The 25,583-nt window shown below is 45.4% G+C and overlaps 1 protein-coding gene across 5 annotated transcripts; it reads left to right on the top strand.

Annotated features, from left to right (window-relative positions):
* The first annotated feature begins 423 nt into the window (after positions 1–423).
* On the top strand, positions 424–25,583 carry MTHFS (methenyltetrahydrofolate synthetase). 5 transcript variants are annotated; one of them, XM_081171330.1, is made up of 5 exons: positions 424–722; positions 7,962–8,226; positions 9,014–9,065; positions 20,314–20,453; positions 25,210–25,346. In XM_081171330.1, the coding sequence occupies exons 1-4, from the start codon at positions 570–572 to the stop codon at positions 20,423–20,425; spliced, it is 582 nt and encodes a 193-aa protein (XP_081027456.1). In that variant the 5' UTR covers positions 424–569; the 3' UTR covers positions 20,426–20,453; positions 25,210–25,346. The 5 variants fall into 5 exon arrangements, with proteins under 5 accessions (XP_081027456.1, XP_081027458.1, XP_081027457.1 ...); XM_081171332.1 differs by having other exon boundaries at positions 20,317–20,453; XM_081171331.1 differs by having other exon boundaries at positions 20,314–20,466; positions 25,210–25,327.

Below are 25,583 nucleotides of genomic sequence, written 5' to 3' on the forward strand. Positions count from 1 at the left end.
TCCATTATTACATCCATCAAAACTTATTTACACTGTTTAATTTATCTTAATGTGCAGATCTGCAAGCTGCACATATTCCGTCAGCTTCAGTTGCTATTCTTCTTTAGTTGGGACCTCGCTGAAAACATGGGCCGGAGTAGTGGCATACATAAATAACCTTTTTTGACATCTGGAAATTTCAGTTTGAATTATCCCTAGCAGAAAGGACTGGGGGTTTTTTTTGGGGGGGAGGGGGGAGATGTACACATTTATGTGGATTTGTGCGTGCGTGTGTGACAAATTCCAGAGAGGTCACCCGGTTAGGCTGCAATAGATTGCTTTGAAGTCACTTTGGCACCAGATGAAAGGGACAATCTTCCCCCACCCGGTATTTTGCCAGGACAAAGGTGAGCGCCTCTCCCAGCGAGGAAGTCCAGCTTGTTCGCCTTTCCCTCCGCGCTGAGGCCATTTAAGCGCAACCGACAGCCCCCGCGGAGCCCAATTCTGCGCGCTCCCTGCACTCCTTTTCCTGAACTGAGCCGGTGTCGTCGAGGCGCCTCCTCGGGGAGGCGGCGGAGGCTGCGCTGCCTATGGAGAGCCGAGGGGAGGGCGCAGCCGCCTCCGCCGGCGACATGGCCGCCCTGCACGCCGCCAAGGGAGCGCTGCGAGCGGAGCTGAAGCGCCGCCTGGGAGCCCTGAGCGCCGCCGAGAAGCTGCGCCAGTCGCGCCTCGTGCGCGGCAAGGTGGGTGAGGGCCAGCAAGCCTGTCTCGGGGAAAAGTCTTTTCTGTGGGTTTTTTTCTCCCCCCGGCCCCGGCTAGGCGTTTCCCCCAGAGGCCGGCCAACCCATGTCCCTCAAGGCTCTTCCCACGCGACGCTGGTTCACGTGCAATTAGAAAAACGAAGCGGGGAGCGGGGGAAGCCCCTTTCTCCACGGAACGGCGCGTGCGGCTGCCCGGGAAGCGCAGCGCGTGCGCCCTCGTCCCCCCACCCCCGCGCGCGGGTGTTTAAGATAGAGACCGAGAGAAAGTGAGAGTGTGAAGTTCCGTCTGGGGGGGATTCCCTCCCGCCCAGAGAAAAACCCCTCCTTGAGTTGAATGAGGGCGCCTAAGGTGACGCAAGGGAACGGCCCGCACGTGGAAAGGGGCGGACGCGGATATGCCCCTGGAGAGGGTGGGAAGTGAGTGTTTTATTCGGAAGTGAGGTCGGTAATGCGTCATCCCCCGGAAACGTGTGCGTGGGGAGCCCCTGCGGATACGCAGGCCCCCTCGGAAGTGAGATGTCCCGTTGAGTTCATTGTGGCTGCTTTCACCCCAAAAATGGATTGCGTGTGTTTATGGAACTGGTTTTTGTTTTTGTTTAAAAACCTATTGCGTTTGTTTGTTTGTGTATTGCTTTGAGGGGATGTTGTGCAAGCCGCTTTGTGACCATCGATGGTGAAATAAATTAATGTTGGAAATAAATGCAGAATTAAAGGGGTTTAGGGACTGCAAGCCTCACGCTTTAACAGAGGGAGCGGGGCTGAGGGCTGAAACTTTTCTGGAGGCTCTCATACTCTGGCCTGGCAACCTTTTTCCTTCCCACATGTGGTGACATGGGGTAGAATTCAGCAGTTGAGAGAGATGCATTTTGTGTATGCTCAGAGGCAGCCTCTACTTTATTGACACATCATGAATTCATAGGGCGGAACATAATACATAAAAAGCAAAGCTTTGAGCACTGCCGATGCAAAGTAAGATGCTTCACTTTTGTGCAGTATCCATCAATTCTGTCATGCCATTCATCATTCTTTTTTATATATATATATATATATATATATATATATATATATATATATATATTTCATTTTAATACATCACACACAAAAAAGAAATATAGAAGTAAACAAATATCCATCACCTCCTAGCAATTGAAAAGGAAAAAAGGAAGAAAAACAACAACTATATTAAATAGTTCTCACAATACATTTAACATAAAAATGACTTTTTTCTATCATTCATAACCACCTTCTGTTTCCTTTTCACCCCATTCTCAGAGACTGAAATCTCCTTTTGCTTACATAATATTTTGAGATGAGTGAAAATGTCCTATGAATGGAACGTGTTAGACCTAGACTGGACCCAGCATGAGAATGGCATCAAATAAGGATATTGGAAGCTGCCCTGTACTGAGTCAGAGAAATGGTCCATTTAATTCGAAGCGCCTTGAGTATTTCAGGCAGGGCAAATTTCCCACATGGGAGAGACCCCTGCTTGAAATCTTGGAGAGCTGCTAGGAGTCAGCGTAGGTAAAAGTAAAGGTAAAGGACCCCTGGACAGTTAAGTCCAGTCAAAGGCAACTATGAGGTGCGGCACTCATCTTGCTTCAGGCCGAGGGAGCCAGCATTTTTCCACAGAGAGCTTTCCGGGTCATGTGGCCAGCATGACTAAACTGCTTCTGGCACAATGGATCGCCCTGACGGAAACCAGAGCGCACAGAAACGCCATTTACCTTCTTGTCGCAGTGGTACCTATTTATCTACTTGCACTGGCGTGCTTTCGAACTGCTAGGTTGGTAGGAGCTGGGACAGAGCAACGGGAGCTCACCCCGTCACGCGAATTCAAACCGCCAACCTTCCAATCAGCAAGCCCAAGGGGCTCAGTGGTTTAGACCACAGCGCCACCTGCTCCCTAGATGTTCCACTGTTCCCTTCTGTATAAGGCTTCTTATTTTCCTGTAACACTGATGGCATGTGATGCCAGTGTTGATGCTTACACTATCTTTGGGACTGAGGGTTACGAACCATGGGGTGCATATCTTCTGAGCCTTTCCCCCTCCTCCCTGCACGAGGTTCAAGATCATGGGTAGGCAAACTAAGGCCTGGGGGCCGGATCCGGCCCAATTGCCTTCTAAATCTGGCCCGCGGATGGTCTGGGAATCAGCGTGTTTTTACATGAGTAGAATGTGTCCTTTTATTTAAAACGCATCTCTGGGTTATTTGTGGGGCATAGGAATTCATTCCCCTCCCCCCTCAAAAAATAGTCCAGCCCCCCACAACGTTTGAGGGGCAGTGGACCGGCCCCCTGCTGAAAAAGTTTGCTGACCCCTTCTCAAGATGCAGTGTGTGCCTTAATTAGTATCAGAGGGGAAGTGTTTTTTTCTCCCTAATTTATCACATCTCCATCACTTCGTCAGCCGTGTGTGGGACAGAGGTGTTAAATGCTTAAAACGCATCACTTAGGACTACTTTGGTTACAGTTTCGTACCTGCGCAAATATTTCTGTGTCCGTAAGCTGCCTTGAGCGTGGTTTTAACTATGGAAAGGCGACATACAAGTGAACGATTGTGATCATGGTTTTGCTCTGAACAGGTCTTTTGTTTCATTATTACAACGGCTTCCTGTTTTAATTGTATTTCTGGTTGTTATAACTTGCCCTGGTGCATGGAAATGTTAGAAATCACAATCGTTTAATCAAAGCAGCTTCTTGATGTTATGTTGTGAACTGTCCTGAGATTTACGGGTATAGGGCAGTATACAAATTTAATAAATAATAATAAGAAGAGGGGGGGAAGTATTATGGAAGGGAGGTTGGGGACGTGGGTTGCAAGTTGCATATAAGTTGTATATCCACTGACCCACTAAACCTGCTGAACGCTCTTGTGCTAAGGGATGGCTCAATAGTTTGCCTCATGTGTAATTCCTTGCAGGCCCCCCCTCACTTGTATAATAATGTGAGAATCCTTATTGTTATGTACTGAAGTTCTCACCCTGGGCCAGCACGGGGATACTGTAGATAGTTTTCACTCAGGTTCACATATGCAAATAAGGGATTGAAAGTGACGTTCAGGGATTGGATAGTTACAGAAGGTTGTTACAGTTGCGTTGTACTGGAGCTCTATATAAGCAGGCTGGCTGAACCCTTCAATTCAGTTCTGGCCTGACCTGTGATTAAACAAGAGCTGTTTGAAGAATCACTGTGTCGTCTGATATGTTCACCCACAACTTAACACTTCTCTCCCAGTAAATTAAAACCAGTTTTTAAAGCATCTCTGTTTCTTGTACACCAGAGTGAAGTTAGGAGCCCTGCTCCATCCGATGAGAATTCGCCTTTCATCTTCATCTGGCTTTTCAGTACCCTGAAATGTAACAAGATGCTGTCAGTCAGGGCCTGAACGAGATGTATTTGAGTAACAGATTGGGGGAGAGAGATGAAAGAAGCCCACCACTGAAATGCCAGAAAACGAAAAGGAGATGGAGAGAAAATTTATTTATTCGAATGATTACTCATTTGACAGAGGTCTTAATTTGAAATGAGAGTAGCTGCACTGGGTTGACCTCACCACTGGCGTTTAATTAGTCACTGGGTGGCTTTGCTTGCTGAATGTTTCCTTTTGTGACTGAAGTCCTGCTGGTTTGCATGCTCTGATTAGGCAATAATAGCCATTTCCTGATCCAGAACAGCAAACAGATTCCTTTTTTTCTTGCTTGCTTTTGGTAAACTGCTGTATAGTTTCCTGTGTTGTTCACAGTGCTGTGTGGCTGTGGAAGTTTCCACTGTGGGTGACTTCTCTGCCTTTAAATAAGATCTCTGAATCTCCCAGGGGTAGTGGGAGCGAGGCCCGTGCACATCAAAGTACATTTAATTTAAATGCAAATATAGTGGGAAATTTGCAAATTTTAAAAATGACCTATTGCCTGATGTTGAAGCTTGGTTGGGAGGGAAAGGTTTGGTATCAGGAAAGGAGCTCAAGTTTCTAGGCCAGTTTAAACCTGGCAATGGCCCAGGGCAGAAGTAATTCTGGACTCTTCTAAACTGGGCCAGCCCTATCATTAGGTAGGGGGAATGTGACTGATTTTGGGTGTTGTGAAATGACAGCAAATTCTTCACAGAATCACAGATTTGTAGAGTTGGAAGGGACCACGGGGGTCATCTGGTCAAACCCACGACTCTGAGTAGACTCATGCTCTACTGATTGCGTTGGTTATTTAATTTCATATTTAATATTGCATTGTATTTTCACTTCCAGGGATGAGGAGAGGTGCTTGTGGGCCATTCAGCCTCAGGTGCCAGCATAACATGAACACCTTGATACACCTTTGATATTCTGGGGGGAGCATCATTCGTTCTGCCCTCTTGGGCAGCAAAATGTCTTCGGTTATGTGATGTACTGAAGTTCTCACCCTGGGCCAGCAGAGGGATACTGTAGATAGTTTTCACTCAGGTCCACATATGCAAATAAGGGATTGAAAGTGATGTTCAGTGGATAGTTACAGAAAATGGTTACTGTTGCGTTCTAGTGGAGCTCTGTATAAGCAGGCTGGCTGAACCCTTCAGTTCAGTTCTGTTCTGGCCTGTGACTAAACAAGAGCTGTTTGAAGAATCGCTGTGTTGTCTGATATGTTCACCCACAACTTAACAGGTTAGCTCTGCATCCAAACCATGGCTGGCTCTAGAGTGATTTCTCTCCCCCCCCCCACTTCCTTGTGTCAATCACAGCTCCATATTGCGTTGCACCAGTTTAAACCATGCTTAATGCAAACTGTGGACCCCTTGGTCTGAGGTGGGTCTGCAAACTATGGTGATCCTGCCATGTTGTTTGTATAAACCATGGTTTTCATTGGCATGCATGTGATTCAAAACTCTGATCGGCACCAGGAAGAGGAACGTTCTCTCCAAAGAGGTGGGGTGAGAAGGGAGTACGTTTTCACAAGACTGGATCTTGATTTGCAGGTCATATCAAAGTTCTACTTAGAGTAGACCCATTGAATTTAATGGATCAAAGTTGGTCATGCCCATTATTTTCAACACTCTGAATAGGACCAGCATTGGGTAGAACCCATTGTTTGTAGGGAGATAGTTCTAAGTGGTGGGCTTCCAAACTTGGATGACCTTAAATATAATCTGGAAAGCGGCCTGATCATGCCCAGTGTTGTGTCATCTCTGAGCCTAAGAAGATCTGCCTTTTCCCAGTACTTGTTTGGGAAACCTGCCAGGAAAAAAGCATACCCCCAATTTTTGGTTCCTTGAAAGAACAGAAGGATGCAGACATTAATAATGAAATAAAGCACAGTATTGACAACTGCCTTGAGTAGCTCCTTGTAAATAAATGGGTGTAATGTTCACATATATCAGTTTAAAATATATATTTATATCCTGCCTTTCCAGCTTGCAGTAAGTTGTGAGCCACTCGAGGCAGCTAACGAGATTTCAGATTAAAAGAATCATACAGTATATACAACCGTCAGACCAATAAACACAACAAATAAACTTGGTTGTAAGAGGATGATTTAAGAGCCAGTTGACCCATAAACCTGTTGGAATAAAACATGTTTTAGTTTGGCGTCTTCAAGCCTTCAGGGAAGGGGGCTCCAAAGCCTAACAGCGACACAAATTCGTCAGAAACTGTGTAAAGATTGGCAAAAATTATGGCTGAACTAGCTGATACTTAGTATGCCTATGGTGTTTTCCTGAGTGCTCAAGGGATTTCATCTACATTATTTGCACGATCCTAATAACAGTTTTGTAATGTTGGCTGCAGAGAGTGTCTTGCCTCAGGTCATCCAAGTGAAGCTCAAGGAGGAGCAGGGATCTCTTCAGGGACTCCCAGCTCAGTTTTCAGATTGAGTTCATGCTTGTAACTATTACGGCTGCATGGAGTCCCGCTGCAGAGATAAGGAGACTCCACAGCCCCAAATGAGAAAGCCTCTGAAAATAATCCTGTTTCTTAATCCTGTTTACCAGATGGTGGTGCTCCCTGCGGAGAAGCTGTCAGAAGCTAAACACTTGGGGGAATTTGGGGATTCAAGAGTGCATGTGTGTGTGTAAGTTTTAGGGGGTGTATGAAATTGGTTTACCAAGAGAACCCAAACACCTGCCTAGCTCCCTAGAAGGTATGTTAAGAAGAGGGCTGCTGGATCAGACCAAAGGTCCACCTAGTGTAGGGGGCTTGACTATATGACCACTAAGGTCCCTTCCTCCCCTCCTTATTTATATAAATTTATTTATTTGGTTTTCAGATTAAAATTTTACAGTCACATATCCAACATGCAACATAAGAGCAAGATTCCAGACAATCTCCTAGACGTCCCTCCTCCCCTTTGTGGGTCCCATTGTTAATCATTTCCTCCTGCATCTTTTATGATCATCCAAATCTTTTACCTCTCCATTGTATCCAAAATTCACCATTAAACTACAAGTGTTATCCCAATCCTACTAATGATTTTAACAGTTTACAATGGTTTTTAAGATAAGTTACAATTTCCCCCCCACTCCTTATTAAAATTTTGGTCTTCTTGATTTCTGATTCTTCCAGTCGTTTTAGACATTTCGACACAATCCATCAACTTGATCTGCCATTTTTCTCTGGTAAGGACTGTTATGTACTGAGTTGAATAGGATCCAAAATGCAGCAGTCTGATTGGTCCTAGAACAATAGGATTCAGAATGCAGCAGTTTGATTGGTCCTAGAACAATGAAGCAGTATGATTGGTCTGCAGGAGCCACCCAATCCAGCTCCAGATGGAAGTGAATCCACAACCTGATTGGCCTACAGGAGAATTCCGGAATTAGCCAATCACGTGCAGCCCATTGTGTAAATAATGTATATAAAGCAGATACATTGGGGGAACTTTCATTCCTCCTCACCACTAGGAGCTGAATAAAGAGCATGAAATCCACTCTCAACTCCGAGTATATTTCAGGACTTTATCTTCTTTCCATCTGTGGGCCAATAAAATCTGTGCAGCCATGGTCATATACATAAATAGTCTTTTCTGCTCCCTTGGGATTTCGGCAACTCGCTTGGGATTTTGGGGTTTTTAAAAGAAAAAGTTATACTGCTATGGTCCTTTCCAACTGTATGGTTTGATACACTATTAAAAGAACAACAACCCTGGTTACAGTTGGAAACTGTATGTGGTTAAGAAAAGGTGGGTTCTCCCACCGTTTTTTCTCGTGAACTTTCCAATCTCTCTGACTGCAAACTCCTCTCTTTCCCAGTGCAGGTGCTGGAACATCCTAAATACCAAGCTTCTCAGAGAATTGCAGTCTTCCTAAGCATGTCGGATGAGGTCCAGACAGAAGAAATCATTAAGGACATTTTCCAGCGTGGCAAAGAGTGCTTCATTCCGCATTACAAGCCCCGGAGCAGCCACATGGACATGGTGAAGCTAGCTTCCTACGAAGAAATTGCTTTGCTCCCCTTGACTTCCTGGAACATCCATCAGCCGGCTGAAAATGACATCAGGGAAGAAGCCTTGTCAGCGGCAGGTGAGCTTGGCGAGCACAGGGCTGTAATTTGGTGCCAGAATACATCCTTGTGGGAGAGATGAGCAATGTTATGACATATCAAGGCATGGACGGTCATTGATGGAAAATATCCAAAGTGGTACAGTGGTTAGACTGGGAGTGGGGACCCTGTCGCCTTCCAGATGTTGGTCTCCCAATCCCCATCAGCCTTAGGCAGCATGGCCAATGGTCAGGGATCATGGGGCTTGTAGTCAAAAACATCTGGATGACTCCAGTTTCCACATCTGTGCTCTGCTGCACTGCAAAAACACACATGCAATACAGTACACACACACACACACACACACACACACACACACACACACACACAGAGCAATTGTTCTGGAAACAGACTGGGACTATATCTGCATGTTAGCCTGTGAATCAGATCAGTTCTCTTCAAATTGACAAGATGCACGGACCAGGGTTGCCTAAAAACATGGTCTGAATCAAATCATCATCATCACCATCGTTTATTTATACCCCACCCTTCTGGCTGGGTTTCCCTAGCCACTCTGAGCAGCTCCCAACAGAATATTAAAAACAAGATAAAACATCAGACATTAAAAACTTCCCTAAACAGGGCTGCCTTAAGATGTCTTCTAAAAGTCAGATAATTGTTGATAATTGACCTCTGATGGGAGGGCGTTCCACAGGGCAGGTGCCACCACCAAGAAGACCCTCTGCCTGGTTCCCTGTAACTTCACTTCTCACAGGGAGGGAACTGCCAGAAAGCCCTGAAAGAGTTTCCTGCTGCTGTTTCCTGCAGATGCAATAGAGGTGGTGAAGAAAGTCTTCTTCGCCATCGCTATCACCACTTGGTAGGTTCGATGTTGAGCTCTAACATCTGTCAGGTCCGATTCAGAATGAGTTTTCCACTACCGGCGCTCTAGCCGTCTCAGTGATTGTTTCATCGCCCTCAGCTTCGGGGAAAACCACGGGGCTGTCCGGGCTCCATGCAATCGGATAGGGCGCTTCGGAGCCATACAGTCAATAGCCCTGGTTAACTCCACAATCCAGCGGTCCACCAGGGAATCAGCTGAAAGGCCATCAACATGGGATAAAACATCCCCTACCACTCTCTGGAAACCATTTGGATCAGGCTTCCTCAAACGCTGCCCTCCAGATGTTTTTGGCCTACAACTCCAAGATCCCTAGCTAGCAAGACCAGTAGTCAGGGATGATGGGAACTGTAGTCTCAAAACATCTGGAGGGCTGAGTTTGAGGAAGCCTGATTTGGATCCATTAAGTGGTGGGGCCGGACCATCTGAATTGGTCCCACCTCCCTACAGAGGGGAAGGGTCACAGAAAAGTCCTTCAAACATCCCTCTCCGCCCCCCTCCAATTTTTAAAATTGAAAATACTTCGTTCTCCTACAGGACTTTAGAATTGGTACATAAGCTAAGAGAAGGGGGAAGAGCAATTTCAATTGTGGGCAGAAAAAAATCATTAATCGCATACGTCTGCATGAAGGTATAATGAGTGAGCTATTTTAATCATTCTCAGACTGACATTCTATGGACATTAGGTGCATACCTGCATTTAAGAAGCCCTGGAAAAAATCCACCTGTGTAGTAAATAACATTTTGACGGCCCCATTGAAGGATTTAAATAAGATGTGTGCAAAATGACAGATAGATGGAGCGCATATGTTGGAAGCGGCGATGTTAAATATAACTACATAATGGGAAAAACAGAAAATGGTCCAAACAAGATTGTAAAGTGATTGCCAGGACTATTAGATTTTCTTCCCTTCTGGGAGGGTTGATTAAAATTTACAGTACAATATATATCCAAGCGAGAGATTAATTTAAAAAGTATTTTTTTCCTGCCTTTTTTTTTTTTTTACACTGGTCATAAAGAAGACCATGGCATGAGACAAAATTGAAAATCAAGGCTTAGCTCTTAATGTAATTTATTTTTTAATGAAATGATTTGAAGTTTGGAATGAACTTCTGCTCAAAGACAATGAGCCATGGCACTTCTGTGTCGGGTGGGTGGGTATCGGGAGAAGGGATTTGGGTCTAGCAAGGCATTAGTATGCTGGTGAAAGAGCCCCTCTGGGGAAAAAGGGGGCGCTGGAGCAGTTCCTGATCCTAGTAGTGCTTCTAAACTGCCAGGGATTCTCAGGGCAGAGATGAATTGAACGGTACCGTCCTTTGCAGGCGGAACTCAGAAGTCAGTTCCATGGAGTTAATTCCCTTATTAAATTTATAGCCTTCTCTTCCTCCCAAAGGAGCCCAAGGGCTGGAAACACCAGGTAATAAAATAATAAAAACATCTCAAAAATTAAAATAAAATCCATTTCGGATCCAGACCAGGAAAGATCCGAACTGAAAAGCCTTGTTGAAAGAGGAAGGTCTTCAGTCGGTGCTGAAAAGACAACTGAGACTGTGCCTATCTAAATGTTCAATGGGAGGGAATTTCGCCACACTGAAGGCCTGATTCTTACTTTCTGTAGAATGGAGTTACTGATAAGTAGGATCTGCAGAAGAACATCACTTGCAAAGTGCAACGATCCATTGGGTATGCAAGTGGTGAAATGATACCCGCATTGCTCAGAGCCCTTTTTGTTGTGTTTTTGTGGGTGTGTTTTGCAACATGTCACTGGGGCAATAATAGTGCATAAGTGGACAATTTATACTGGGCTGCCTGCACATCATTCCACTTTATTAGTTGCTCTGCAATGCAGGGATGCAGGTGGCGCTGTGGTCTAAACCACTGAGCCTCTTGGGCTTGCTGACTGGAAGGTCGGCAGTTCGAATCCCCGCGACGGAGTGAGCTCCCGTTGCTCTGTCCCAGCTCCTGCCAATCTAGCAATTCAAAAGTACACCAGCGCAAGTAGATAAATAGGCACCGTTGCGGGGGGAAGGTAAACGGTGTTTCCGTGTGCTCTGGCTTCTGTCACAGTGTCCCATTGCGCCCGAAGCAGTTTAGTCCTGCTGGCCGCATGACCCGGAAAGCTGTCTGTGGACAAACGCCGGCTCCCTCGGCCTGAAAGTGAAATGTGCGCCGCAACCCCATAGTCGCCTCTGACTGGGCTTAACCATCCAGGGGTCCTTTAACTTACCTACCTAACCCCAGTGTTACTTCATTATTGGGCTCCTCTGGCACTATAGTGCAACAAAAGCAAGACAATCCCCCCTCCGGGACATTTGTGGTATAAATATTACAGGGTTTTAGCAGGAAGCTGTGGGGCACGCACTAACTAGAAATGAAACTGCACGTTGAATCCAAAGCTAGCCTTACTCGGAGTATTTATTTTTATCAATTTGTTGCGCTGACTTTCCCACTCCTCCCCCCCACAAGGCATAAGTCCCCCTCCTCATTTAACCCCCACAGCAACCCTGGGAGGTAGGCCAGGCCGAGAGGCAGCGACTGGCCCAAGGTCACCCCGAGAGCTTCATGGCTTAGTGGGAATTTGAACTCTGATTCCCCAGGTCCCAAACCGACAATCTAACCACAGTGGGGCTAGATCTAGTGGAAGGTGTTTTGGGGTTGTTTTTTCAGAGAACTGTGGGTGGGGGAATTTGGGTGAGGAAACCAAAATCTGTCGAGCCTGTGGGAAATGGCTGACCCAGATTAGCTGTGTGCAAAACGGCTCACTTTCTTTCTGGAACTTGAGCAACGAGGGCTACTAGAGGCCCGAAAACGCTTCCTTTAGCCAGCAGGTGTCAGTATTCTGTAGATTTAGTAGTGAGATTGAGTGACACTCCCCCCCCCTCGCTCCATGTAATTAAATTCTTGCTCAGGCATTGCAGTCACATACAGGAGACAGATCAGGTGTCCCCGGGGAAGTCTGAAGGCAGCTGTGCCATGATGTGCAGTCATTTCTCTAAAATGTGAGTGTAAGAAAAATACTTGTGGGGTAGGGGCTGTGACAGGGGCCAATGAAATCATGAATACTTTGGAGACAATACATTTTAAAAAAATATTTTATTTTATTCTATTTTATTATTTATTTTATTTATTTTATTTTATTATTTTATTATTTTATTATTTTATTTTTATACCACCCTTCATCTGAATATCACAGGGCAGTCCACAACATAAAAATGCAACATGAGAAAGCAAAATACACAATAAAACAAAAACAAATAAATAACCTCCACCTCTTACAAACACATTAAAAATGATTCTCTGTTAATCAGCCAAATAGGGGTAAATAGGAATGTTTTCACCTGATGCCGAAAGATATGTAATGACGGTGCCAGGCGAGCCTCCCTGGAGAGAGAGCATTCCACAAACGGAGCCACCACAGAAAAGGCCTGTTCTCTTGTCGCCACCCTCCGGACATCTTGTGGAGGAGGCACATGAAAAAGGGCCTCAGATGCAGGGTCTGGATCGGTTCAGAGGCGGTCCTTGAGATATCTGGAGACAGTGAATGTTCTGCTGGGATTTTCTTCCCCCTCTCATAACGCTAGAATTCAGAGCCACTTGGCAAAATTGACTGGATGTGGACAGAGCAACAAGTATTAATTTTCCCTGGTATAAGAAGGTTAGTTTATACAATGACACATTCTAACTAGGCAAAAGCACTCAAGGAGGGTACAAAGCAGAGCTGGGAAAGGGTGTTGCAAGTGTGTGTGCGCTGGGTGTAGGTTTGAGAGTCCAAAGGGCCAGCAGTTGTTGTTCAGTCATTTAGTCGTGTCCGACTCTTCGTGACCCCCTGGACTAGAGCACGCCAGGGCCTCCTGTCTTCCACTGCCTCCCACAGTTTGGTCAAACTCATGCTGGTAGCTTCGAGAACACTGTCCAACCATCTCATCCTCTGTCGCCCCCTTCTCCTTGTGCCCTCCATATTTCCCAACATCAGGGTCTTTTCCAGGGAGTCTTCTCTTCTCATGAGGTGGCCAAAGTACTGGAGCCTCAGCTTCACAATCTGCCCTTCCAGTGAGCACTCAGGGCTGATTTCCTTCAGAATGGATAGGTTTGATCTTCTTGCCATCCATGGAACTCTCAACAGTCTCCACCAGCACCAGGGCCAGCTAGAGAGGCCAAATTTGGCCCCTGGGCTTGAGATTCGCCCGGGTCAGACTAGATGATCCTTCCAACTCTTACAATTTTATGATTCTAAGTCCTGGCATGCATGTGCGTCTAACCTTTCCATCTTCATTTTCCCCCAGAATGAGCACTTCCACACTGAAAGGAGGAAAGGATAGCTTTTGTCTTTGGCAGTCTGTATGTTTTGCAGGTAATTCGCTTGCGAGTTTATTGTCAGGCAGGTTGCTAAATTGCCAGCGAGATGAAATTGCAGAAAGTAATACTCAGAGACAGGCGTATTATTCTGCTTTGATTCAACATGTTCACAGCTTCTCAGCGCTGCTAGGTGGAACTGGTGCAGCTGATTGTAAACTGATAAGACGTGTGGTTATTTTATGCTTGGGGTTTTTTGTTTTTTGTTTAATCCATGTGAATATATTTCAAATCTTTGACTGGTTGTGCTTCACCACCCACACACAGCAGAATTGGCACAACCCAGAAGTTTGAAGAAAAATCCTTTATAGTGAGGGGTGGGCTGTAACTCAAAGGAGTGGGAATGGGACATCCTGGAAAAGGACAATGGAGAGACGTGGTAGAATGTGAGCCATATTGTCTGGATAGGTAAAATTTCCTGGTTCACACTGAGAAGCTATTCTTAAATGCCCTCTGGTTTGGAAGTGAGTTGCCCATAGAGATCATTGGAGACATCCGAGATATTAATGCAGCTGGGATTCTGCCACCAGGATCTCCACACCCTGCAAAGCAGCCATGCTCAGTGGCAATGGCTGGTTGGGGATAAATCCCCCAAAAAGCGGAGAGTGGGGGGGATATTGGGGTCTGGCTGGAATAAAAGACCAGATCAGACCAAACACTCAACCTAGTTCAGTATTCTTCTCTCACAATGGCCATCCAGATTCCGGTGGGAACACAATGCTCTCTCCGCTTGTGGACGTGGGTGGCGCTGTGGTCTAAACCACTGAGCCTCTTGGGCTTGCCGATCAGAGGGTTGGCGGTTCGAATCCCCACGACATAGTGAGCTCCCGTTGCTCGGTCTCAGCTCCTGCCAACCTAGCAGTTCAAAAGCACGCCAGTGCAAGTAGATAAATAGGTACCGCTCCGGCGGGAAGGTAAACGGTGTTTCTGTGTGCTCTGGTTTCAGTTGCGCCAGAAGCAGTTTAGTCTTGCTGGCCACATGACCCGGAAAGCTGTCTGTGGACAAATGCCGGCTCCCTTGGCCTGAAAGTGAGATGTGTGCCGCAACCCCATAGTCGCCTTTGGCTGGACATAACCATCCAGGAGTCCCTTTACGTTTTTTTACCTGTTGCTACGCACTACCGCCAGATCCCAATCTGCTTTCTGCCCTTCCAATTATTTTGAAGCTAGCTGCCCTGTAAGGCTGGACAATATCTGGTTTTCATCATCGCAATATATCTCCAGCTAAACATCACAATATACCAATTCATCATAATGTCTGAAATAAGGAGGGGGCTGTGAAGAGGAATTGGCTGGCTTCACGGTTTCCCTCACATTTTGCATAGCTGTAATGGTTCTAGGGGTTGCTTGTGCGTAAGCCTGTCCCAACACCTGGCTGGGTTGCCTGAGTGAACCTTTCCTGTCCGGACAGCCACTCACCCGTGGCTGTCTCAATCGCTGGCAGAATCCGTCAGTGGGCGTTTCTTAAACTTCTTCCAGCAAAGAAGCTCTTTGATGCCCAGTCTCCTCCTACTCTCCCTGCGCGGAAGCCTTCTGCGCAAGGAGGGCGTAGGCAGCAGAGGACCCTTCCTCTCCCCGCTGGTCCCCGGCAAGGAGTCATGGGACCGCCTCGCCGATTCCCCCATCTGCCCCCCTTCTCCACTGGAGCTATGCTGATTCCCTTCCCCAGAAGATGGGCTGCCTCTCCCAATCCCGGGACGCTCTCTGGGATCCCTTTGGAGCTTGCTCTCTCCCTCCGGCACTGATGGCAGTTCCCTGACAATAGCACACAGCACACCCAACCCCATGATTCGTAATCTATTGCCAGGTCAAAAAATATGAAACCAATATACCATGATGCGGACTTGAAACCGGTTTTGGATGATATATCAATATATCGTCTAGCCCTACTGACTTGTTGCCTCTTAATCATCTTGTCTGCAGGTTAAACATACACAACTTTCCTCATAGGTAGGGATGGAATTTAGCTCAGTTCTCACTTAAAGCCAAATCACACTGTGGAAACTGAAGCGCAGCCATCCTTTGAAATCTGCACTTACCTGAAATTTGCTATGCAGTTGTCCCAACTAAACAGCGTTTAAAAAATATTATGCATTTATTTTATATATTGGTGAAAACGGCATGCAAAAAATGCATTCTGTGAGGAGAAATTGCTTATGAAAACATGTCCATTGGTCAAAAGTGCATACAAGAATTAATATAAATCCATTCCAAAATGTATCACCACCCCCCTCAACACCTTCATCCTTTGCCTTAAAGTGGACATTGTTGCAAGTGAAGCTTTGGGGAAACAGAAATAGAGGAAGGAAGGAGAGAGAGAGAGAGAGAGAGAGAGAGAGAGAGAGAGAGAGAGAGAGAGAATTGAACAAGAGCTATCAAATCCCAACAGACCTGAAAGGACTGGAAGCTGCAGGAAGAATAGCTGTTAGCGTATGCTTCTGCTTTGCTTCTGTTAGGTGATGAATTGTCAGTATTCCTTTGCCTTAAACTTTTATGACTTATATCCATCCAAGGGAGTGTCATGCCTTTTTGCTCAGGAGGGCAAATGTGGGCCGGGAAGGTAAATTCTTCATGCTGACACAGACCTCTGACACAGAAGAAGAGAGGGATAGGGCTCTGTTACCTGGAACCTACTTGCGGATTCTGCTGGCGGCCCTCATTTTCTGGGAAGACCGCTTACAGATTGTAATGATCTCAGGCAGGCAAGCAAGCTCCGACAAGAATTAACGAGTCTCTGGCCGTTTTATGGTACCTTTATTTACAATTCACATCTGTGCCTGCCACTCTTAGCTACGAGTTGGTCACTCTGAGTCTTCGCCCCTTTTGCAGCATGAAAGGCGCCAAAGTTCAGTCCTTCCGCTCTTGTACTTCCGTTGCATTTTGACCCTTTCAGCTCTTGTGGTTCAGGGAGAAGGGGGGTGGACTCCCCTTCCTCTCTCAAACAAAGAGCCCTCTAAACTCTGCCTCCCTCCTGGTTGCATAGCAACCCTCTCAATGTCGTCTATCTCCTCCTCCCCCTCTGTCTGTGAGCTTTCTGAGTCTGCTGCTTTATCTGAGTATGGGAACTCTAGATGAAGGGGGCCCAAACTATCCTACCCCTGCTTTGCCGGCATTCCCTCTCTCCAGAGTCAGACACTGGCTCCCTGTGGAATGGCATTCCTTCATTTTCACAGTCAGCCTCTTCTCAGGCATTCGATTCGGCCACGTCTCTGACACAGATACACTCCAGAGGGAGAGTTCTTGAGTGTTTCTGCTGGAACGGTCACCTATGTGGAGGTCACCTATGGGAGGAACTGTAGCTTATTGGTGTTGCACCTGAACTGCAAGTAGAAGGAGATAGTTGAGTGGTACGGCATTTGCCTTGCATGCAGGAGGTCACAGCTGCGTGCCAGAGTACCTGCTTTGTATTTCAAAGGTTAAAGGTAAGTTGTAGAGCTTTGCATGCAGAAGGTCCCAGATTCAATCCCCGACATCTCCTGCTAAAAGCTGATGGGGAAGGAAAGTATTCCCGAGCCTTTGGAGTGTCAGGGAGAGATGACCAGAGATGGAGAACTTGTGGTCCTCTCCAGGCATTGCTGGACTCCAATTCCTGATGGTTGACTATGCTACCTAGGACTGATGGAGTCCAACATCTGGAGATGTTCTCCAGCCCTGGAACAGAGAATACCGATTGGGTCTAAGGGCAGCTTCCTTAAAGTCTGTTTGGAAAAATTAAAAGTACAAAAAAAAAAAAACAGCTTAACATGGAATATATATAAAATTAGCTAAATCTGTCCCCAGAAAACGGGCTTGCTTTGCCGATCCATTATTGTTGCTTTGCAATAGAAAGACAAAAGAAGAAATCCACTTTATTTTTGAGATAGTATGGCAGAGAAATTTAACTTGCTTTTTGTTATACTAGATGGAGCAAGCTCTTGGCAAAGATGGCACCTCAATGTATCAATGTCTGCCATTCCATTGGGTGGCTGTTTCAGACTTAATATGCCATCTCTAACGCAGGGCTGGAGCAATAGTGTATATTTGATTTTGAGTGTTTGACAATTCCTGGTCTATATGCAGGAAGCAAATTTAGGTAGAAAATGTGCTGCTCATTTGCAAACTCTGAGGATTTATTTTCTTAGAGGGCCTCCCCCCCCTCTCCCCAACCTCCGAAGTATTGTTTCAATATTTATTCAGAACGCTATTTATTTAAGGCTACATTTGCACATTTATTCAGTCACGAATTCCTGCAACTTCTCGTTTGCCCTGCTAACTGTATGTTTGCCTTTGACACCTTGCTGCTGCATTTCAAGCACAAACCATTACATTCAGTGGATCTTACTTCTGAGTAGACAGGCAGAGGGTTGCATTGGCTGGTTAGAGTGTTTTAAAAACATATTAGTCAAGAATTCTGGACGCTATGGTGTTTTATATTTTGCTGAGAACTGTAGCTTTGGGAGGGAAAAGCTACCGTTCCCATAATTCTTTGGGAGAAAGGATGTGCTTTAAATGTAGAAAAGTACAGATGGTAATAAGAGTCACATCCATTGCTCCAACTATTTGTTGCCTCTACCCCTGTCTGCCATTGGCATATGGCCCCTGGAAGATTACCTATGAGGGAACTTGGCCCTGCAGTCTGAAGTGTTTCCCCACTTTGAACTCACAAGATCAGCACCAGACATATTGAAATATTTATACCTTTCAAGGATATTGCAGATCTGGGCTCCATTCTTACTTGAAAAATAATACATTTACGTTTATTTTATTATTTCTGCATTTTCTATTCAGATAAGCACAAGAAGCTTTGGCAGGAGCTGTGAGGAGGGCCCGGCAGTAACTACATTTCCAACACCCATCCAACCGCCACTGATACCAATATACAAATAAATTGCATCTCCCAGTCAGACACCTCAAATAATTAAGTGAGAGGAAACAATTTACTCCAGACTGGAGACATTAAGCAAAAAGATTGGGGAGGGAAGAGCAGAGACGGGGAAGCTCGTGGTAGATTTCTGTTGCAAATATAACAGGAAGATACCACATCAGTCCATATTGACAGTAAAAAATAATCTATCAACTCCAGTTTAAACATATATTAATATCAGCAGACCATATGCCCTGATAGATACTAACATAGATAAATACTAACAGCTTCATACCTGGCGTTGCTTAGGAATTCTAAGAAAACACACCCCAAAATGTGTAGTTTTGAAAGGTTCGGTCCATCGTGTTAATGCAATTGTCTCCAAAAGAGATGAAATCCTTCCACTTGATCTCAGGAACTATTATACAGAATTGGGTTATGATTCCTTCACAGGTGTCCAAATGCATAGGAAACAAAGAATTTTCAAAAATATATACTAGGCCATTGCCATACGTCCGGATTTTCCCAGACATATATACGGAATACTGCAGTCAGCAACAGTGCCCGGGCGGAAATCTTACAAATGTCCGGGGGAAATCCGGATGTATGGCAGCTTATGTTGGCAGTGCCGTTTTTGCTGTATTTCCATAAAAAAAGCTCAGAAATTGCATTTTTAAAAGCAGTTTTGTCCGAAAAGCTCAACCACTGTCTGGATTTGTAACTGTTTGAAATAAAGGTAAAGGACCCCTGGACGGTTAAGTCCTGTCAAAGGCAACAATGGGTTGTGGCGCTTATCTCGCTTTCAGGTCGAGGGAGCCGGCGTTTGTCCACAGGCAGCTTTCTGGGTCATGTGGCCAGCAGGACCAAACCGCTTCTGGTGCAGCGTGACACTGCGACAGAAGCCAGAGCGCATGGAAACGCCATTTACCTTCCTACCATATTGGAACCTATTTATCTACTTGTGCTGGGACAGAGCAACAGGAGCTCACTCTTTTGCAGGGATTCGAACCGCCAACCTTCCAGTCAGCAAGCCCAAGAGGCTCAGTGGTTTAGACCACAGTGCCACCCGCGTCCCTAATTAGGCAACCTTAATATATACTGAAGGGACGCGGGTGGCGCTGTGGGTTAAACCACAGAGCCTAGGACTTACCAATCAGAAGGTTGGCGGTTCGAATCCCCGCGACGGGGTGAGCTTCCGTTGCTCAGTCCCTGCTCCTGCCAACCTAGCAGTTCGAAAGCACGTCAGAGTGCAAGTAGATAAATAGGTACCGCTCCGGCGGGAAGATAAACGGCGTTTCCATGCGCTGCTCTGGTTTGCCAGAAGCGGCTTAATCATGCTGGCCACATGACCCAGAAGCTGTACGCCGGCTCCCTCAGCCAATAAAGCGAGATGAGCGCCGCAACTCCAGAATCGGTCACGACTGGACCCAATGGTCAGGGGTCCCTTGACCTTTACCTAATATATACCAGATACATTCAAATGTAGAAAGGTAATACGTTCAGATTACCCTTCCAACTTTAAAACAGCTTCCACGTTTGCTGTGCATGTTAGTCTCCACATCGCAGGAATATAATTTAGAAGCGTATGAGCACCTACAGATGTCAAGGATTGTTTCCAAAGCAAAGTTATTATGAACCATAATATTTCACCCAAAAGAGGACGCTATACAACAGGCCCACATCAATGAGGTTTTATCAGTATCACATCATTGGCACCCATCTGAATGAGCGAAAACACACACATACAGCCAAGAGTTTCACGGCACCTTAAAGACAAACAAGATTTATTGTGGTATGAGCATATGTGGACAAAAGCCCACTTTGTCAGATGTTTGAAGTGTTATCAGCAAGAGGATAGAATTAATTAACAAGATGTATATACCGCTTAATTAAGAATTCGTTTAAAGCATATCAAAGAAAACTAAGTGAGCCTAAAGCTTACTAACAGGCCATGAATATCCCAGGGTATCTCTTAACCAAATGACAGGAATAGCCAGCAACTCCCTTCCCACTTTTCTACTTGTACACAGCAGGTTCAGCAAGAGCGTACACAGACCATCAGAAACAGGCTCTCTTCTTTTCGTAATGAAATACAGTGCTTTTGCTCCTACATCCATCCCCCCAGCGAATAAAAGTTCCTGAAGTTTCCCTCCTCTGCAAAAACTAACAAGTAAGATGATGAGGTTCGTTCCAAAGTGTTGCACAGCCGCCGCAGGCTCATTTGTTTCAAATGTCCCCTTGGCGATTCCCACTCCATATCGGAACAAAAATAGCAGATCGGCACAATGGTTGCCTTTAAGCTTGGCAGCGGTTCAGGACGGCAGCCGGTTCCCTTCTTCTCCCTGGCAGAGGCATGAATCAACTTCTGAAAGCTCGATGGCCAGCAAAACCTCAGCTCCTGAGTGCAAACATGCAATTCAAGCCGAGAAAACACCCGGACTTCACTCCTCATTTTCCCTGCTATTGTTTCCCTCTTTGCGCAGAATTCTTTCCAGCCCCTGAAATGCTATTTTGCACCAAGAAAGCAACAGTTGTGTTGGGGGTGGGAGACGGGACAGACACACACAAGCAAATGGTGGCGTTGGGAAGATGGACACCACAGTGTTACTGAGAGCCAGTGTGGTGTAGTGGTTAAGAGCGGTGGACTCGTAATCTGGTGAACCGGGTTCACTTCCCCGCTCCTCCACTTGCAGCTGCTGGGTGACCTTGGGCCAGTCACACTTCTCTGAAGTCTCTCAGCCCCACTCACCTCACAGAGTGTTTGTTGTGGGGGGGAGGAAAAGGAGATTGTTAGCCGCTTTGAGACTCCTCCTCCTCCTCCTCCTCCTCCTCTCCTCTTCTTCTTCTACTACTGAATAGCTAAGTCAGTAGAGCTTGAAACTCTTAAGAAGAAGAGTTTGGATTTGATATCCCGCTTTATCACTACCCGAAGGAGTCTCAAAGCGGCTAACAATCTCCTTTCCCTTCCTCCCCCACAACAAACACTCTGTGAGGTGAGTGGGGCTGAGAGACTTCAGAGAAGTGTGACTGGCCCAAGGTCACCCAGCAGCTGCATGTGGAGGAGTGGGGAAGCGAACCTGGTTCCCCAGATTACGAGTCCACCACTCTTAACAACTACACCACACTGGCTCTTAATCTGAGTGTTGTGGGTTTGAGTCTCGCCTTGGGTAAAAGCAGTGCTTTTTTTCTGGGTGTACGCAGGGGTACGCATACCCTTAAACATTTTATTTTTTGTGTGCTTTTGTCCATTTACTGTATTTACTTTTCCCGATTTGAACTATAAAATGGTGATTTTCTTGAGTCAAAATGAGAGTACCCCTAAACATCTTTTTTGAAGAAAAAAAGCACTGGGTAAAAGGTCGCAGGGGGTTGTACTATGTAGATGATCTGGTGGTTCCTTCCAGGTCTACAATCGTATGATTCTATGATACAGAGCACAATAAAAACTGTAAAAACAAGAACTCCATCCATAGCCCCCAAATCACAATCCATTCAATATACAGTCGTACCTTGGTTCTTGAATTCCTTGGTACTCGGACATTTTGGTTCCCCAACTCTGAAAACCCAGAAGTAAGTGTTCCGGTTTTTGAACGTTTTCTGGAAGCTGAATGTCTGACGTGGCTTCCGATTGAGTGCCAGAAGCTCCTGCAGCCAATCAGAAGCTGTTCCTTGGTTTTCGAACCGTTTCTGGAGTCAAATGGACTCCTGGAACGGATTAAGTTCGAGAACCAAGATACAACTGTTTTACAGGGAGGACATCCTAATCAGTTCTTCAATTTTCTTCTTCTTGTTGTTTAGTCGTTTTGTCGTGTCTGACTCTTCATGACCCCATGGACCAGAGCACTCCAGGCACTTCTGTTTTCCACTGCCTCCCACAGTTTGGTCAAACTCATGCTGGTAGCTTCGAGAACACTGTCCAACCATCTCGTCCTCTGTCGTCCCCTTCTCCTTGTGCCCTCCATCTTTCCCAACATCAGGGTCTTTTCCAGGGAGTCTTCTCTTCTCATGAGGTGGCCAAAGTATTGGAGCCTCAGCTTTACGATCTGTCCTTCCTGTGAGCACTCGGCAGATTTCCTTAAGAATGGATAGGTTTGATCTTCTTGCAGTCCATGGGACTCTCAAGAGTCTTCTCCAGCACCATAATTCAAAAGCATCAATTCTTCGGCGATCAGCCTTCTTGATGGTCCAGCTCTCACTTCCATACATCACTACTGGGAAAACCATAGCTTTTACTATACGGACCTTTGTTGGCAAGGTGATGTCTCTCCTTTTTTTTTTTTTTTTTAGAGACATCAATTTTCTAAGGCAAGGGTAAATTTAAAGAGAGTATTGGTCCTCATTCAGTATGCTCTTATCCTGTGAGCCCATGACGACATGGACAGGCATATATTCTGAGTTGGAGAAGTGTCCCAGCCAGGGCCCCAATCTATAATGAATCCTATTTTCCTTTTATCCCTTATGCTACAGTCCAAATTAACCAGCCTATAGTTAAAATGCTGCAGTGTTGTAGAACTACCAGATGTTTCCTTTCTTCTATTAAAAAGAAAGCCGGGGTAGAATCTTGATTATTATTAACTGCACAAGCCGAGTTTTCATCTTATTGATTGCATAATAGATCAATTGCAAAAATAATTATACCTGTGAAAAGCTTGAGCAGGGGGGGAAAGGCGCCCGCAGCGAAGCAATCCTAGTTTGTAATTTTAAAAAAAGAAAGAGTCAGGGATGTGAGCCTGCTTGGACGAATTAAAACCAAACTGTGGAAGAAGCAATCTTAAAAGTGGCCTGGCCAGCAGCACACACTAATATCAAGAGAGAAAAGCGGAATTAAAGAGAAGTACCAGGAACGTGGAAATTATCCTTAAGAGATTGCTTAGTTGTTTCTACATCCATATTGTTTACCAATCACTTGTAACCTTTATGTGATTGACATGTAAATTATGGTGCATATATCTAGGATTTCAAACCAGTTAAAGAAATCCTAGCCAAGCGTAAGTGTTGTTAATGATTCAAATGAATCTGCATGATTGAGAATGATAGCACTGTGTGTGTGTTTGTGTACTCACACATACACCTTTGTTGTTTTTAAATGATGTCAGCACAGCTGGCATCATAGGAGCAGACTTTATATACCACACCAGACCACTGGCCCATCTACCAGTAGTTAACATAAAGGTACCCCAGTGTGGTGCAGTGGTTAAGAGTGGTAGTCTCGTAATCTGGTGAACCGGGTTCGCGTCTCCGCTCCCCCACATGCAGCTGCTGGGTGACCTTGGGCCAGTCACACTTCTCTGAAGTCTCTCAGCCCCACTCACCTCACATAGTGTTTGTTGTGGGGGAGGAAGGGAAAGGAGATTGTTAGCCGCTTTGAGACTCCTTCGGGTAGTGATAAAGCGGGATATCAAATCCAAACTCTTCTTCTTCTTCCAATGGTCTGACTCTGTACAAGTGAGCTTTCCGTGCTCCTGTGCTGCTCTCTGAATTTCATGGTGTAGTTTACTTTAAAAAGGGTTATTTAGAGAAAGAATGCGTACAAAATGCCTACAATGATCCTTTTAAACCAGGTCTTTGATTGATTCGATTGACATCCTATGCCTTTTGTAAAATGTGGTGGTGTTTTTTTCGAGGGTATTTTTATTGGGTTGTTGTTTTTATTTTGATTATATATTTTGATTTTCTTCTGTGAACCTCCCTGAGACCTCTGGGTATAGGGCGGTATATAAATTCCAGTAGTAGTAGTAGTAGTAGTAATAATAATAATAATAATAATAATAATAATAATAATAATAATAATAATAATAATACAGTTGTACCTTGGTTTTCGAACACAACGCGTTCTGGAAGTCCGTTCAACTTCCGAAAGGTTCAGTAACCAAGGCATGGCTTCCAATTGGCTGCAGGAGTGTCCTGCAGCCAATCAGAAGCTGTGCCGGACGTTCGGCTTCTGAGGCAAAGTCCACAAACCGGAACACCCACTTCCGGGTTTGCGCCGTTCGAGTTCCAAGTTGTTCGTGAACTAAGCTGTTCAAAAACCAAGGTATGACTGCAATAATAATGATAATTGGTGCAATTTTTATGCATTAAAAAAAAATCCACAACAAAAAAATCTGTATGGAATAGACCTGTGAGTGAACTCATACATACCACATTTTTTGCTCTATAAGACTCACTTTTTCCCTCCTAAAAAGTAAGAGGAAATGTCTGTGCGTCTTATGGAGCGAATGCAGGCTGCGCAGCTATCCCAGAAGCCAGAACAGCAAGAGGGATTGCTGCTTTCACTGTGCAGCGATCCCTCTTGCTGTTCTGGCTTCTGAGATTCAGAATATTTTTTTTCTTGTTTTCCTCCTCCAAAAACTAGGTGCGTCTTGTGGTCTGGTGCGTCTTATAGAGCGAAAAATACGGGTTGTGTCTGGTGCGTCTTATAGAGCGAAAAATACGGGTAATTGACACAGATCAGAAGAATCCATCAGTCCCTAACTTGAGAGCAGAGCTAGCTTGCTGCCCTCAGCTGCGCTTGAGGACACTGTCCCATCCATCACCAGTATTGGGAGTAAATTTCTACTGCCACTCAAGTTGGTTTCTGTACATGGGAGGGGGTGGTACAATTTCGGTTTCTCTCAAACTTTTCATTTCCCCCACTTTTAAGTCATAGCTGCTTTTAGATTTCCCCATTCTAGTGAATGGGGAAGCACAGAGCTTTTATTTTACACAGCGTGGCTCAGGAGTGGAACTGCATATTGAAGCAGAGAGCCCACAGAGCGACTCAGAAACAGATGAGAATTTAAAACAACATAGCTATAAGGCAAATCTTGAGGTCTGTGAACACGTCAATATATGCCACCCTTCCTGAATAAATAAAAAGGAAATGGGTTGGTGAAGTCAGTACTGTTTCACTCAAAATATGTGTTTCTATGTTGTCTTTTCAACAGAGGGTCTGGATCTCATCCTCGTGCCAGGACTTGGTTTTGACCAAACCGGCAACAGACTGGGAAGAGGAAAGGGGTACTATGATACATACCTGAACAGGTGCAGACAGCATCCCAAAGGAAAACCTTACACAATCGCCTTGGCTTTTAAAGAACAAGTATGTGACGTGGTCCCCGCCTCTGAAAATGATGTGAAAGTTGATGAAATCCTGTTTGGAGACAACTGACCTGGAACCAGTTTTTATGAATTCCTAAAGAGCTGTACAGCTGGTCCACAACTGCACATTCACCACTGGCTGCATTAACATGTCTGAAAGGCTTGCTCCAGATTACAGATCGAGTGATTACAGATCTAGTCTAGCATCCTGGTCTTGTTT

Source organism: Podarcis bocagei, assembly GCF_964188305.1.
Source record: "Podarcis bocagei genome assembly, chromosome: 14".
Lineage (NCBI taxonomy): Eukaryota > Metazoa > Chordata > Lepidosauria > Squamata > Lacertidae > Podarcis > Podarcis bocagei.

Bases quoted from the DNA above. Each gene is read 5' to 3' on its own strand.
- MTHFS (XM_081171329.1), top strand. From the start codon at position 570: ATGGAGAGCCGAGGGGAGGGCGCAGCCGCCTCCGCCGGCGACATGGCC. The intron at 723-7,961 runs GTGGGTGAGGGC...TTCCCAGTGCAG, and splicing joins CGCGCCTCGTGCGCGGCAAG to GTGCTGGAACATCCTAAATA. The intron at 8,227-25,209 runs GTGAGCTTGGCG...TCTTTTCAACAG, and splicing joins AGAAGCCTTGTCAGCGGCAG to AGGGTCTGGATCTCATCCTC.